Below are 16,867 nucleotides of genomic sequence, written 5' to 3'. Positions count from 1 at the left end.
TGAATGTCCCCCTAATAGTTTCACTTTTTCTCACTCCTCCTTGAAAATCCAGTAGGTATTTACCTTAGCAGTTAAGAACCCCATTGTTTCTATAAAATGTTTTGATCTGCATATATGCTGCTTTCTTGGTTTGTGTAAAGCTAACACATCTTTAACATTAATTTGAATAGGAGGAACAGTTTTGTGCATGGTTGCTTTTGAATTAAGACAACACTATTTTGGAGGTAGAGGTGTGAAATACTTTATTACCACCTAGCAGGTAAAAAGCAGTATCTGCACAAGGTCAGGAACCAGTACAGTTGTTGCTGGAAAGAATAAATATTTTACTCTTATGCTATTTTTATCATTTTATTTTTACGATTAGCCTAAAGCAAATGTGTGAAAAATCATGAAACAGGCAAAGTCAACTGCTCCTCCCAGATCTCCCAGCCTCTACCTCTGGAGGCCTCCTGTGACAGAAGTCACTTTTTCTTCTTTAGAAACCTCTGAGGATTTTTCTTCCCTGACCTGGCCACCTTCGCTGTGAACCGCTATAAAGCATTGGCATCTACAGTGTCCCATGGCAAGGATTTCCACAGCCTAACTACAGCTGTTTGAAGGACAAAACCTCCTTTCATTTGTTTACTGCCTGCCCCTCCTCTGTGTATTGGAAGAGGCAGTGAACGGTGGCCATCTGACCTCTCCATCCTGCTCACAAATGGCTCCTTGAGATATTTCTAGGCTGTACCTGCATTTGAGATGCATACAGATGCTTGAGAGAGCACTGTTCAGAGACGTCTCTGGTAGACAAATATGTGACATGGCAAGATATGCAGGATGGGCTCTGATGAGCACTGCCCACCAGAATCTGGTCAGGAGTCTTACAACAGCCGGGGACTGTCCTTTGGAAACGTTACCCCTATCCTTAGGCATTGCCTTCACCATATACACCACCTGGACTGTTTTTTTGTGGGACTCAGGATAGTATGTCCTGAAAGACAGCTAGTTCTTTACAGCAAGTCTCAAGGTCAGCATTCTGAATCCCTTCAAGATGATCATTTCCAACACAGGAACTAGCACTGAGGAAGAGCTCAAAGGCTGTTTCTCCCAGCTCAGGAAATGTTTCTAACCTCTGGATTATGCTATCTGCTTGTACCAGTACGATGTTACATCTTTAGCTGTAAGAAATTCTTCACAGCACAGAGGAAATTCTGTTTGCTTCATTACAATTCCAAAAAATATAATTATCTGGAAAGAACAGACACAGTGTCCCAGTTTTATAGCTTCTATTTGCACAGATAAATGTAAATGTGAACATCTCATACCTAGCAGTACCCTGCTAAGTTTGGCAGCCCCTTGAGGTTTTGTTTTGTTTTTCTGTATTTTTAAGAGAGCGGAATTAGTTGTCTAAAATGCAGGTGTGAAGGTAAAAGATGTAGCTATGCTGTTAATATTCAATTTATAATATTAGTTCGTGAGGAGATTTATAATTTGGTTGGTATTAGGAAGGCACTACAATGTACTGAAGTAAGAAGAACATTTAGAAAATGACAATGTAGGTGGAGTACTGTTTATCTTCTTATTTTTAAAATCCTTCCTCAATTTCAATCGTGACTCAATTTAAAAATTGACAATGTGTAGCCTCAGATGAAGGAGTCACCTCTAGATTAATGCTGTTGCATTGCCTCACAGTGTAACCTTTTATAATGCAGGAATTTGGAAGTCTGTTTTACCTTTAGGAAGGTAAAATACCATAATTTTATTCCAATGTAGCTTAGTCAGTGCATGCTTCAGAAATGCAGCCCATGGAGAGCAGATAGGACTACAGAGGGTCTCTCTGCTTTGAGACTACATGCTGCTGGATGTAAGGGAGACTGGTCCATGGCTGGGGACTGTGGAAATGAGTATAATTTATTGTAATTGCTATCTGACTAACACAGCTAACTTCCAAGACCGCATCTTCGTTTCCCTGCAGTACTGCTGATAACCACACTTCATCTTTCAGCAGTCTTGATTTATTGAAAGTATTCAGGTGGTATTGGACTTCAGTTAGGCGGTAATTACTGGAAGAATACTGCTCTCTTTTAAAAGACGTTTAAATACAGGCATTTATATCTGATTACTGACCATTACCTTCTGAACTGAATTACAGGCATTCACAAAGACCTTTACTAGACCACAGCAAGTGAAATTATCTGAAAATTGAAGTATTTTAACTAAAATATACCTATATTGTGCGGTTTCTAAAAAAAAAATAAAGTAAAATAAAATAATGTTTCAATTACTTGCTCAAACCTAGGCTCTCACATGTTCATGCTCTATGGAAATTAACATTTTTCTGGAATGTTCATAATTTTTAATAAATTAGATTTTTGTTTTTATCTGAAAATACGTTTTTTGGGTTCCATGGATTACTTTTTTTACTTTTGCTACCTTTCTGTCTCAGCTCCATCCCAGGGAATAATATGGGGACATTTATGACATAATGGGACATTTAATACCAGTACAATGTGGATATTTTATTTTTTGTCTGGTGAGAGCAGCTCAGTAGTAGAAACATTTTAGTAATGGTGCTTGGTTCCTTTCATCTTTCTGTGTTGAAAACATTTTGCTCAGCTGGACTACATTTTAGAAATGCAAAATACAGGATAATAGATATAGATTGTTTAGATATAAGGACTAATCTGATCTCTCTGGAAACTTACCGGTACTACTTATAGTAGCATCTGAGGAATAAACACATCGTTATTAATTATTTTAAATGGATACTAATAATAATGATTTATAAACATCTTTTAAAGAACAAGAGGACAACAAGGACTAATATTAGCAATTGCATTCTTAGCTTTCCAGTAGCACGTATCATAGACCAAAAACTTCTTTACATAAATGTCACAGTTTAGTAGGTATTTTGCTTGTAGTTCTCCCTAGGAAGGTCAATTTTTTCAGGAGGTAATATGACTAACAAAAGATTACTATTTAAATAACGAAAATACTGCATCCTTTAGGAGGAATGGAAATGTTAAAACTGCCTTTTTGTATATAAATATTTCCATGGAAATTCAGTAACAATTCTGGCCTTATGAAATGGAAACTTCTCTCCTCTGCATTTGTGTGCAGAGGTCATGGTTCCACATGCTCTGTTTGCAATGAGCCTCATGGTTCACTAGCATGGACCATCTATTTTTGTTGATAAAGAAAGTTACACTTTTCATACCGGATCCTTGCTCCTTCTGGGAAGCACCAACCAGAAGGGCATTTTTGTATGGAAGAGTGCACAGACACCAGCAAGGCAGTGCTTCTCTCTAGTCACTGTACCACAGGGGTGGTACTACGTAGAATTGAAGAAACATTGCTTTGGATGGACATACCGGCAGCACCCTTTCCAAGCAGCAATGTACATATACATATGTATATAGAAAGGACTTTCCAGTGCAGACAAAATCTTGATCTATGATGCATTTCAGTTGAATTCTATGCTAATTTTCACCAGAGCATGAGTTTGTTCAAATCAGCTTGCAACAAGTGGGATCAACAAATAGTAAAGAAGAATGAGGTTTATACAAGAATAGCAATTTATTCATTTGTCATGCAACCTTTGCTTATTAAGATTTTTCATGTATTTTCTTCCCAAAATACAGAATTCACTATTTCAAAGTAAATTATGCAGTGCTCGGTCTCATTAAGTGCTCACCGCTTTGCTTCCATGGAAAGCAGGCTCCATTAAACACCTAATGGTGTTCATGGGAAGCAAAGGTAAAAACAGGCTGACAGGAGGTGTTCTCTTCTTGACTGGAAAAGCTATATGAGATTCAATGCCTGTAATAAAATTGGCTAGGGTCAGATTAAAAAATAAATAAATAAATAATAATTCCATCATCTATTTACTCTATGTGTGTTTTAATCAATGACTAATGACTTTATAGTGCTATTCAGTAAGAAATGAATATCCATATTGGATAGTAGTTGGCAAGATGAGGAGTGTAATTACTAGAAAAATTAGATCACCTGTCTATAACATCATTTTCTAGAGTTTTACATGTAATGAGGAAGTAGCGATATTTGCAGCTGTCCTTTCTTTAAGGAAATAAAACGCTTGCAGGTGTGTAGTCAGGTGCAATATTGGTTGGAATGTCAAGCACTGGGGAGAAGGTACTATGTAATATTAACTGACATTCTCCCAAATATCATTTAAAGGGATTGATAAATGTGTCAAAGACTGAAAGAATAAATTTCAAGTTACTTCACTAAAATTGAAAAGCTGGATTTAACAATTATATATCAGCCAAACTGTATTGCTTCATTTGTTCCAAGAGAAAGTCATCATTATCTGAGAGAAGGAATGTATTAAGAAATTATGCTAGGTTTGAAACAGCGGAGCACCATTGACAGCATTCTAATTTTAAAAGTAATTAGAAAAGTCAATACTAATACGAAGAACAATTGCAAATGAAATTTTACTGAGTAAAGGGTTGTTCTGGGGAGTTTTTTTTGAAAAGATGACACCTTGGATAAATAATTGACCAAATGAGCAATTTGCAGCTTGAGAATGTAAAATGTGAATGCCAGTTCAATGAAGGGGAAAAGACAAAACAAAACCATAGCCATCACAACATCTTTACTGGCAATGTTATTCCATATGGCAGAAAGCTACTAAATCTAGCATTTTTAGCCCCACCAGTAGACTGGAATTAGAGGAAGATCTCATCATGCTTTGCTGGAAACATAACTGAGAAAATCACCGAATCAGAGAGGCTTGATTTGAAAGCTGTTAACCGACCTGCCAAAGAATATGGCCTTTCCTATTCTCTGAACCCTGAAAGTCCCGTGAAATGGATGGGATTGTGTTTATAACGAGTGAAAACTGACCCCAAACAATGACTACTATTCTTCTCTTTTCCCAGTAGTAGAAATAACAGGTGCCTTCTCCAGGACAAAGCAGGGAATGTTGCCAGCTGTTTCTTGACAAATGCTAACACGCAGATCCTGAGTATTAGATAATATCTGCCAGTACCTCCATGGTTTGTAATCGGCTGTGCCTTGGGTATGGGATGGAGGCAAAGCCTATTGTCCTAACTTGAGCTCTTTCTGGTAGGAGCAAAGACATACTTTTATAGTTCCTTAAGATGTAAATGGTGAGAACTAAGAGCAGAGTGCTTTCAGCTGGTGAAGACAAAACAGATGGAGGTAGCTGCTAGGACTCCTTTTCCTTCTATTTTTCAGCTGGGTGGCTGAAGAGCAGGTGAGAGCTCACCCTTGCTTGTTTGGGTAGAAGGAGCACCATCACCTTGTGCCTTAGCAGCATGAAGGTGTGCAGCTGTGTGTGCTTAGTGGCAACCAGAGCTAATTAAAGACAGCATGTGGGGAAGAAGGAGGGAGAGCAGGATATCAGAAAGAACCTGAGAGTGAGTACACGTTTAAGCAGCAGTGAAAGCAGCATGATTTCCAGTTGTAGCAAAGGAGACAGAGCAAGGAAGTTTTTACAAGAAGTGAGAGGAAAATGTTGAGGCTTCGACATGCTAGAAATGGTTGATGTTGGAACTGGAGACTATCTGGAATCAGACAGAAAGTAAAGTGAGTAGAGAGTTGGATTTGTGAGTGTGTGATATTAAGATAGTACTGTAAATGCTGTGTGTGAATGAAGTTACCAAGCAAATGAGGAGGGTTGAAGTATCATATGGCACTGAATAATATTAGAAGAGACTCCAGGTAAATTGGAAGACAACAGTAAATATTAAAGGAGTGTTGAGGTGGAGGAGAGGAATAATAGACAGTGAGGTGGAAGCCAGACCAAGGGAAGTTGGAGTAGCAAAGACTCTACAGGAGACACGTTTTTAGGGATAAACAGACAAATGAGCCCCCCAAAATGCTTCATTGCTCCAGACTCTAATTACGTCCAGTAGATTCGGTTCATGTGATGCTGCATGTTCTATTTCTAGTGAATGAGGAGTGATTGCACAGCTTGCAGTAAACTATCAGTGTTCACACAATACAAACACTAAGTTCCTCAATTATTTGATGGAGGCTCTCTGGGCAACTAATATAGCTTTCAAAAAATCAGAGAAAAAGCAGATGTGGTCTGCTCCTTCCCTGCCCTTTCTCTCCACAAAATTTGCACATAGGAAGAATTTTCTGCATTATCTTCCTTGTTTATTTTAGGATCTAGCTATTTATTTCACCAAATTGACGTTTAAATTCCCATCAGTTGCTAATGCGGAAGTATTTCATATTCATAGTTATGCAACCATAATAGCTTATTTAATTTTTGTCTTGATATTTTGTTCACATAATGATTTGTCTGATAAGTGTTCTTATTTTTTAAAATCAGCAAAATTTAAAATGAAATAAAAATACATTAGTCTGCCTTTTAGTTTCACCAGTATAATTAAAGGTCACTAGATAAAGACCAATACTATATACTGTAGCTGAGAGGTAAGTAGATGTTTTATAGATATAATAATTTGACTTGCTTATGCCAAGAAATATGGTATCGCTTGGTAAATATACCCTTAGTTACAGAAATGATGAACAGCTGTATTGTCCCATGGAATATATGCGGACAGGGTCTCAACAGTAGTTAAGACTCTGATTAAAGAAAAGTTTTCTGCTGAAGTTCCTGTGAAGTCTTTAGGAAAAAAAGATATTTTGGAAAATGTTGCATAATGTATTCTCTTGGTGGGAAGGTGTTTTCTATGGAACACGTGTGAGTATTTCAGGCTGCTACTGCCCAAGACTACTTCCACTGATTACCTGAGCTAGTCCTTATATTCCATACAGTAAAAAATATGTGGAAACTGTGGGTTGTGGGGAAAGAGGAAAAAATGATTTTTGTTGGTTTGAATATTATTAAGTTAAACCTAAGTGATTACATTTTTTTCCCTTTTGGCAGCTTTCAAATAGACATATTGGTTGGGAATCTGTGATATTTTTTCATGTGCTTGATAGTTAAAATTGTGTTGTAATTAGGTGTCACGTCATGAAAGCTCTTCTGCCATACACCTTGACTATTATTATCAGATTTAAAAATTAATTTACAGAAACTAATGCTAACCAGGCTGTTGAGTACTCTTAAAATTCTAGAGTAAACAGTTCTCATGATAACACTTCTGCTGTCATAATATTCATTAATTTTTAAGCAATACACAACATGTTGCAACATAAAAAGATGATCTAGTGTTGTAAAGAACATAAATACAGGCTCAAAACACATTGCAGATATTGTATATTTTAAATAACTCTTTTTCAGATGGTAAGTTTGGGTTATGATGCTTGTTGTCAAAAGAAACTCAGATTTAGCATGTGGATATAATGCAATCAAAATGGAAAAAATGATTTTTAAGTAAATGCTAGCATTCAGAGGCAATTGGGAAGTTGACACTTAATCTGGAAGCCCTGATCCTTATTGTCAGATGAGCTAAAGAGATGCTGTATGAAGTGGCTGTCAAATTACACGCTTTAGCAGTTTTTGTAATTGAAATGGTTGCACATAATAACTGTATCATGTCTGGGTACTCTGTATCTAATGCAGCACTGGAATGAATTTTGATTATTTTTTTTCCTGTATGTTTCCTTTTTCTTTCCTTGGACACCAGAATAATCACAAAAAAGATGGAATGTTACACATCCAATGAGTGTCAGAAAGTTCTGCTGTTATTACTGTTACTTGGTTGGCTTTGATTTTTTTGGGGGGGAAATCTGTTTTTCTTTCAAGTCTAGAGACATTTATTCCAAATCCATAAATGGATGAAAGACTATGGAGGTGGATCAGGGGCAGCTGTGATAACTGAAAGAAATAGTTCTTACTGGGTAGTCCCTGGCCTCTAATGGTAAGTGGAGCATTGTAATTAAGTGTAAAAGAACCTAAGTGGTTTTGTGGCTTCAGCGGGGACTCCAGTGCTGGGGTGTTTCAGATTTCGTGGGCATACAGAACCCTCTGACCTGCCATGTGGCAATAGATGAGAGAGAAGAATGAGCAAAGGCAGAGATGAGCTTCATTCATCTGTGTGCCAACATAATTTTTGTGTGTGTGCCTGTTAATCTATATGCCTGGCTCTGTCCCTAAAGGTCAGTCTTTTGCAATGTAGAAGGAGCAAGTAAAGTGTTAATCACAAGCACACGCAACAAAGGAAAATGTCTCTGAGCTCTGCAAAGAATGCTACAGGTGCATGCACCAGTCTATCAGGCTGCATAGTGCTTGGGTTTGCATACGCACAGCTTGCATCAACTGAAGAGTGAGCCTGCTTCATAGATATGGCAGTCTAAAGAAACAGGACTTGTGGATTGTGTTAATCTCAGCTTTGATCCTAATTTTTTTAGTCTGTTTTCTCTCTATGCTTATTTCTGTTGATTGTACCTTATTGTGTTCTACTTTATCTGCTTGTTTTTTCTTTCCTTTTTTTTTTTTTTGACCTCAGTTATTTTGAAACAAACTTTCTATCCTTCTGTATTGGTGGAAGGTGGAAATACTGAAGCAAAACAGAAAGCAGGGATTTATTTTCACTGAATTTGTGTGTCATAGCAGTAAATAGTTGGTATTCACCTGTTGGATGACATTAGTTTCTATAGGCTGATTCCTCTAACCGTCAATATAAAGTGATGGTACACAATTACCAAAATTTCCCTTGAAATTGGATCCCATCACTATCTGTATGTCTTGTATTATTTGTTGAACTCACAATCCTAGTATTAGTTATCTTTTTGTAAATAGAACAAAGGTTATATTATATAATATATAAATATAATATTATAATATAATAATATTATATTTATTATATATATTATTATATATATATTATATTATATATATTATATATTATAATATAATAATATTATAAATAGAGCTGCAAAATAGTTTTATTTTGAGTGATTGAGCAAGAATATGAGAAAAATACAAAGTCACTGGCAAAGCTTTTCCAAATCAGAAATGAATACACAGTTTTGTTCGAATACTGAACTGAAGTTAAGGTTAATTTAGATTTATTGTTCTGTAATGCCGTCAGGGTTATTGTGCACTGTGTGTGGTTTACTCATTTCATGAGCACACTCTTCATTGGGTCATCCACAGGGAATGAGCAGCTGCATAAGCTGGTAATACCAGCTGGTTATGTCCTCCTGGGTATGTGGCAGATATATTTATATTTTTGAATAGTTCATTTTAGTAGATACGCTTTTTTTTCCTTGTTATAAACAATCCTGTGTTCAACTTTAGGGAAATTTGTGTGTAGTGCAATCCCTGAATTGATTAACACTGGTGAGCACCTTCTTGAATAAACGGTTTCCATTGGAAAATCGTTATCAGCTCCATTTCCTAGTTCCAGAGTGGAATTTGTGGTCAGAGAGAAAAAACCTACCAGAATAACACAGTCCAGCAGTTGCTGAGAGAGAACCAGTCATTCTTTGTTTGCTCAACTGGCTAATCCCTCACTTTTAGAATGTGTGCATCATTTCAGTTTGTCTGGCTTAGCTTCCAAGCACTGGTTATTACACTGGCTTCACAACTGGATTAGGCAGTCTTTCAGTACCGAGTTTTTCTTCTTGAGCAGTACATTCACCCTCTAATGAAGTCTCCTTCCACTTGTCTTTTGGTGAGCTTAAAATCCTCTGCCTTCAACTGTAAGATGTTCTTTCTTGCCTGCAGCATATAGCTTTTAAAATTTTTAATGAAAAATAGTTGATATCGGAGCTATAACCATTTTTTTTCCGGAATCAAAAATACCTTCTTATTCATATACATTTAGTAATTACCATTTTTTAATGAGTGTTATCATGGTGGCTGTTCACATTGACTTGTTAGCACAGTGTAACTTTCCCCCTGCTCCCTTTCAGGGACCTAACCCTTCATTTTGAGAGGGTGATCACTGTACATGACACAACTTCGCATTCAGCTATGTTAAGATGCATCTTCCTTGAATGCTGCCGGCTTATGAAGCAGTTCATGTTTATTCTTATGACTGCCCCGTCCTTGATGTTTACCTTCTTGTTCTTTGCATCATCAGTGGATTTTACCAGCATAGACTTTGTTTATTTCTAAATTGTTTAAGAATATCTTGGTTACAACTACTGCTTTTCCTTAAAACCTTTTTTTTCAAATCCCTCCTTTCCAGTCTGTTTCTGAAATAAAATTCAAAAAGAGTTAATCTCATATAGCCAGCCAGTTCTTTGTCTTTGGGTTATTTCCTACTAAGAATGTTTAGGTTAGATATTTTACAAAGCTATTGCTCTATATGGTTTTCTAGTCTTCTGGAGTATATGTGTAGCCTCAAGATTTATTAAACTATAAGTCTCGAGTACAAGTGGCTCAGAAGCCATCCCAAGTAGATGACTGCTGTGTACTTTGATTACTAGTGAAGTGAGAGGTGTGCTCATCTTCTTTCCAAAGATAGATGGGAAATATAGAATTCTTCATTCCTCTCTGTTATTATTCGAAGTGTTACTGTCCTGCTTCATCATAGATCTGTATTGTTGCAATGCGTTTAGAAAAGAAACAAAAGCAAATCCTAGCCTCTCTCTGCATTGTCCTGACAGGTTTTTCCTTCTATCTCGTCAGTTTTTCTTCTTCTGTTTGTCTCCTACATTTTGAAATTTCTGTATCTTTTGTCAGCATTCCTGCCAGTCCCTGAAAGCTGACAACCTGTTTCATTGACTTGATGTCTTATAGGATCTCAGCCAAATATTGGTGTGTTGTGCTTAAAGAAACGACATGGGGTTACCTCTGGAGACTGTTCCTCACCATATCTTCATCACCTCTTTTAGACAATGGTGCCTTAATAACAGGGCTTCTGCAATAAAAAGAGGTTTCTTGTTCGTGCAGGTCATTGGAAAGAACTTTACATCATCTTCATTTGTTCCAGCAATGCTGGGAGGCAAAAAAAACAGCGTTTAAGATGTGTGAGCAGTCTGACTTCGGTAGTGGTTTAACTGAGAGGACGTGGATAAGTCAGAAGGGTTTATTTTCAGGGAGTGCTGCTAGAATTTCTTATTCTGTTTGTGCACACTGTCTTGCTGTGCCAGACAGTGTTTGCAGTGCGTGACTTAATATTGATGTACCAGTCCTCCTGACACAGGGCAGCTCCCAGAGATAAAGTGTCTCATAACAGAGGGAAAAAAAAAATGTTTTACAGCCAAGATTGTAATGAGGGGGTTTTACTGTCATCGCACTTCTTTGGACCATGTCTACTCTGTGCTGGGATATGGTAGTTGGGGCAAAATCTGTGAATTATCAGCCTACGTAAGTGATCATTTGACTGGAAAGTAGGTTGTGCTTTGAAATTGTTTTCACACAGTACTGTTGACAGGCTCAGCTAGATAGCACCAGTTCCCTTGGCGTGTGTGTGTGTGTATTTTACCTCATTGGCAAGAAATCAGTAGGCAATACATAATTATGCTGAATCTGATGAAACTGATTCTGTGTAGGAGGATGCCAGGATGGGCCCCCGGTTGTAAGGGGCAGAAGAACCCCACACAATTGTGCGTAGGTAAGAAAGACTACCATATCCCCCACATAGGAAACCATGACCTTTTATTCATCCATAGTTATTTTACTCCTATGTAAAGGAGAAGATAGAGCCCTGATGCATGTACTCCCCTCCCCGTGGGTGAGTTTTTTTCATAATCTTCCCTTTCCTAAACTTCCCTAATGATGTCAGGTGTCTGCATGACCTCTAACAGATGGCTGCACACAAACTGCACTTCTTGGGCTCTGATGTACTTTCTTCCGTGTTTAAAGTGCAGTTCTTAATAGTCGCTGTCATAATTCTGGGGTTGCTTTTTTCTTTCCTTTTTAAAACCAGAAAACAAGTGCATTTAACCATGAAAGCAGGTACAAATGTATTCCGGTTAGTGGATAATAATGAAAAGTCAGAGAGATTAATGTGCTGTTACTGTTTATTCAGTACTGCATTACTTGTGTCTAACTACAATGGATGAGACCTTCTTTCTGCCTCATTAAATAAGTTAATCATGTAAATCAGAAGCAAAAACACTTTGGATAGCGTGAGTATAGGCTGAGCATCAGATAAGCACTTTTTACCACTGGGTATTAAAGGAAAATTGACAACATACAGGTGTCCAGCTACAAAACATTAACATTGGTCTTCCGTTATCTCTAAAGTAAATGAAAACAAAATTAAAAGGTCATACTGGTGCTTGTTTCAATCAGGACTACATGGCCACTGACTGGAATTTCTCTCAGAGAAAGAGGGGAGCTTGAAAGGGAATGGAAGTACATTAAGATGATATCAAATTATAACGGGCGTCCCAATATATTCAGGGAAAAAATGTCTTTATAGATTTTGAGCTGTAAATCAAAAATATAATTTTTTATAAAATGGATTTTACTAAAAGTTCTAGGTACTGCCTTGCTGGCTAACTTGGGGATAAAACAAACATAAAGCAACAACAAAGCACAACAGTGTACTATGGGTTCAAAGCCAAAAGAATGAAAATGTAAATTAGGACATAATCTGGACAACCAGGGAAGGAATAAGAATAACATTTTTAGATGAAGCTAGCACTACAGTGGTAAAGAAATGCAGCTCTTAGTATTACAAGATAGAATTAGGAAAAAATAACTCACCTTATCATTTGTCACATTTTGTCACATTTGTGACATTTGTCACCTTATCACATTTGTCCAAAACATTTTTTGAGCCAACGCTGAGCTGCGGAGACTCAAGAAACTTCAGGGTTTGATATTTGATTTTTAATCAGACTTAGTGCTTACGTTTTGTGTTTTCAGATGAAATTGGGAAAAAAAAAAAATCGTGTTCCAAGATTTTCTTCTGTTTTCTAAACTTGAGTATTGCTAGAACTCGTCGTTGTTGTTGTTATCACAGTATTTCTAATCCACAGACATCAGATAAAGAAATCTTAAAGACTGGCTACTTCATTACAATAATAAAATGACAATGTAGATTACTGTCAGAAGCTGGATTAAAGGATACCGAAGTATTGCAAAAAGATTACCTTCCTTTTATTTATCTTTTATTTATCTTTTATTTTACTTGATTTTATTTTCTTTAGAGATAGTAGTGATCACAGAGGAAGCAAGCAAGGAAGCCTGCAAAAGAATATTGAGAAAATGCCACCACTTTATTGGTCGGAAGGAAACGAGTATGGATGTAATGCAGAACCTTCTGAAATCAATGGAAGATGATCGTTGGTTTCAGTGGTATCTGGGCAAGGTTGAATGTGAGTGTGAATATTACATAATTAGGCTTCTGACTGCTGTTTAACCCAACAAATTGTGCTTATACTTAACTCCTTTGAAAAATGGGTTATGTCTTTGCAATAGACATAATCTATAATTCAAACCACAAGTTTGTAGCTTTAGTATCAAAATCTCTTCTTCTATTTCTGGATGACAGTGTAGTAGCTAGTGTTTAGTTTTTGTTTGTGTGGCTTTTTGTGTATTTTTTGTGTAAATGCCTATGTAAGTTTGATAGTAAAACCTTATATAGAATTGTCATTGAAATGTATGAAAATATGGGTTGAAAAACTTAATTTCATAACAAAAATCTAAATGATTTGTGCAAGTGAGTAGCAATTTAAAAACGTATAACAGTTTTAAAGTTGCGTTCTAGTCAGGAGCTGGTAAATCCCTGGAGGCTTGAGCTTCATTGCAACATTACAACTAACTCAGTTTGGCCTGGAAAGCGTGAGTTTGGGGGTGGGTGGTGTTTTTTTTTCTTTGTTTTTTGTTGTTGTTGTCAATGCATTCAGTTACAGTTTGGGAAAAGTCAAAGGTGGCATCAGCTCATGTTCCACTTAGTCTGTGGTCAAATGAATCCTTTTCTCTTAATCTAACTCTGTAGTGGATTTGTCCTAAAAGAGGACCTATAACTAAAACAAATATCAGGTAAGAATGTGTAAGGACTGCTCTCCTGATGACGTTTCTATTCAAGGTAATAGAAAACAGGCCAGAACGTCTCAACTTGACACTTATACCATTACATGCAGAAATGTTTTCAGAACTGTTAATGATATTTTGATACTCTTGAAGCTAATCCTTAACTTTATTTTGTTTGTAGTGATATTCCTTTTATTGATGATTGAAAGAATATGCAACTTTATTTTCTTACAGTAAAATTAAGCACATTAATTTATTGCCATTTGTATTCTGTAGCAATGCAAATGGGAATACAATATATGGCTTACAATGACAAAAAAAAGCTTTCAATTTAATAAGTCATTTTCAATTGAAAATATAATATTTCCTACGTAAGACATATTGCAATGTGGCAGACTGTAAATATTAGGGAAGACCTACTATAAATGAAACAACGTAATTAACACTCTTTGTTCATGATAGGCAAATAAACAACCAAGGCAGGTCTTTCAGTGATGGATTACATCTTTATTAAAGAACTAATCTAGATCTCAAACCAGGATCTATCTAGTACATAAATCAGGGTCTTGTGGTTCCATTTACAATTCCTTTTACAACCTAAGTGCTGTTTATTGCCATATAGTCCAATAATTCATTGTTGAGGGATGCCAAGCCCCTTTCTCCTTTTTTTCTATTCTCACTGAAAATGGAGATGCATTTAGTACCGATAACATCACTGACTTGTGCTATTCTTACCTAGTAGCTTAAATTCTGACTGTCTAATGATAATGATATAGTTTTATTAAGAATTTTGAAGTTCTGCTGATAAAATGTATTTATATATGCTGAGTATTTGGTTCCCTCAATGGGTTTGTGAAGTCAAGGTTGCCCTGTCTGAGAGCTCCTGGGCCAGGGACCTCAGAACTTGTTCTACTGAAACATTGAAGGTTGCAATTATAAAGAGAATGCACAAAACCCGCAAAGTTATTAGCTCATGTTTGGATCTGATGGGCCAAAATTTGTTCTAGCTATTTGCTAGGTGATGTGGTCTGTGATTATTTGAGCACCTGTGGCCCCCAGTAGTTCTCTGTGCTTATACAGGTGCTTGGGAACCCCAAAGGTTTTTTCCCTTATCTGACTCGATTACAAGATGAGATCACCATTTAGAACACCAGGGATGTATATTCAAAGCTGTACTTCACCTCTCATTGGTTAATACCAGATTAAACTAAGAGACTGTGTCATAGCATTGCATGCATGTATGGTGATGTAAAATGAGTGGATATCTTGCAAAATTCCTTGGGACACTTGTGAGAGCTCTTAGTCCCGCTTCTTTTTGGTTTAAAGTACTGGTCGGGCTAAGGTTTTTAGGTTGTTTGGACCTAATGGATTTATTATACTTGGCTGTGAGCAGGCTTCTAGACTGATTACTTAAGAAATTTCTGAGATTTTTGTACTTTGATGTGCAATGGATTAGCTGATGATGTTGTTTAAAGAATTAACAGAGATTTGGGAGATCGCTACTACTGAATGGTCTCAGCAACTGTTGTTTCATGTTTCCAGTTAATGCAGGCAAATACATCTTCAGGGATTACACTATTCAGACTGTAGAACTTCCAGGGCAAACAAACATGGTAGGGTTTAAACTTAAATTTTTTATTAGTAGCAATATCTTAGTGAAAACTGAGTTTAGAAAGCATTTGAGAGGCTTGTTTACAAGATTCTCAGGCAGAAGCTTCGGCTCATTAGGGAATGCCCATATAGAAATTCTGTATCGTATTGGTCTATAAAGATTGCAGATATATCAAGGAGAAGGAGATGGATTAACATTAACAACAGTAGAAAACCTGCAGTCTCCATCATCTATTCAAAATTCATACCATCTTCCTCTGTTCATTCAGTTTGGGATCTTGAAAGAAGGAAAGCCTAAAAAGATAAAATAATTTTTAAGGACTTTTTTTATATAGGATTTTGGGAAGGAAGTGAGCTAGTGAATAGTGTAACTAATCTGGCAGTTGTGAAGTAAATTGTAAAATAAGGTGTTTTTCAGCAGAGATAAGGGAATAAGAATTTGATTTTATGCAGCCAAGCTGTTACTTTTTAAGAATATGGACATAAGATACTGCTGACGTTATTAATTTGACAAGGCTCCTGCTTCTTTATATCTCAATATCGAGGAAAATGAGGCCTAGATTTCTATAGGTACACTAATGACTGCAAGCTAACACTGAATATACCTGTTAAGACACATCACCACATTTCCTAACCCACAAAGTTCATCATCTGAAAGAAAAAATAAAATCTTTCGAATGTCACTGATGATAAGAAAGTAACAATTCACTGACAAAGCTGTGGAGTTGCCTCCGTGAGCAGGTTCATGATGGTGATTAGATTTGGAAAAAGTCTCAGAAAAAAACAACTCATGGTTTAGGTTGAGCCATTACTAATACAAATAGTATTTCACAGAAAGCAGGGGATTTTGGAAACACCCCGGTACTAGTGACCCTGTGTTTTGGTGTGAAGTCACCTAAGTTTCGTTTCCTCTCTGGATACACTGATACTTTAGCTTCTCTTAAATTTCTATTTTTATTTTTGTTACATTGCTAGTTAAATGTCTTCTGTTTCAAGTGCCTTACCTGAATACTGTCAGCAGCGGAACCATACCTTTAGTGAGTATTTGTATGGTAACAGCTCTGCTTCTGGATGATAAACAATCTCAGTATATTAAAATATAGTTAAATATGAAAAATAAAGAACCTCCTGTTTTTGGAGAACTTTGGAATTTTAACAAAAGAATGTATGGTACAAATGTGATATGCCATAAAACCTTGCTGTATTGAAACTAGAGAGCACCAAAGTTGTAATAAGATTACCCACACGGGTATTTTTAAGAAGTTCAATAGCGTGTTTCCTTGCCTAGTTGAGAAAAATAAATCTCGTTTCAGAGCACCTTACTTACATCAGTTGGTTTAAGGTACGTCATAGCTCAGGCACGTTATCTTCAATCAAGAAAGCAATAACCTTTTTATTCTAAATTTAAAAAAAAAAAGTGCAAAAGCATTC

The 16,867-nt window shown here is 36.6% G+C and overlaps 1 protein-coding gene across 4 annotated transcripts in view; it reads left to right on the top strand.

Annotated features, from left to right (window-relative positions):
• Window positions 1-16,867, top strand: part of DPP10 (dipeptidyl peptidase like 10) — a 486,601-nt gene that overhangs the window by 173,724 nt on the left and 296,010 nt on the right. Inside the window, exon 1 of one of the 4 annotated variants that reach the window (XM_040561192.1) lies at window positions 5,398-5,553. The exons of the other annotated variants lie outside the window; for them this stretch is intronic. Coding sequence (XP_040417126.1) covers window positions 5,512-5,553 — 42 coding nt within the window. The 5' untranslated portion in view covers window positions 5,398-5,511. Of the gene's footprint in view, window positions 1-5,397; window positions 5,554-16,867 lie in introns of those variants that run through there. 4 annotated transcript variants of the gene reach the window in all.

This window comes from Cygnus olor, chromosome 6 (genome assembly GCF_009769625.2).
Source record: "Cygnus olor isolate bCygOlo1 chromosome 6, bCygOlo1.pri.v2, whole genome shotgun sequence".
In the NCBI taxonomy this organism is placed as follows: domain Eukaryota; kingdom Metazoa; phylum Chordata; class Aves; order Anseriformes; family Anatidae; genus Cygnus; species Cygnus olor.
Note: the sequence above shows the minus strand (reverse complement) of the source record. Positions and strands in the feature narration are given on the sequence as shown.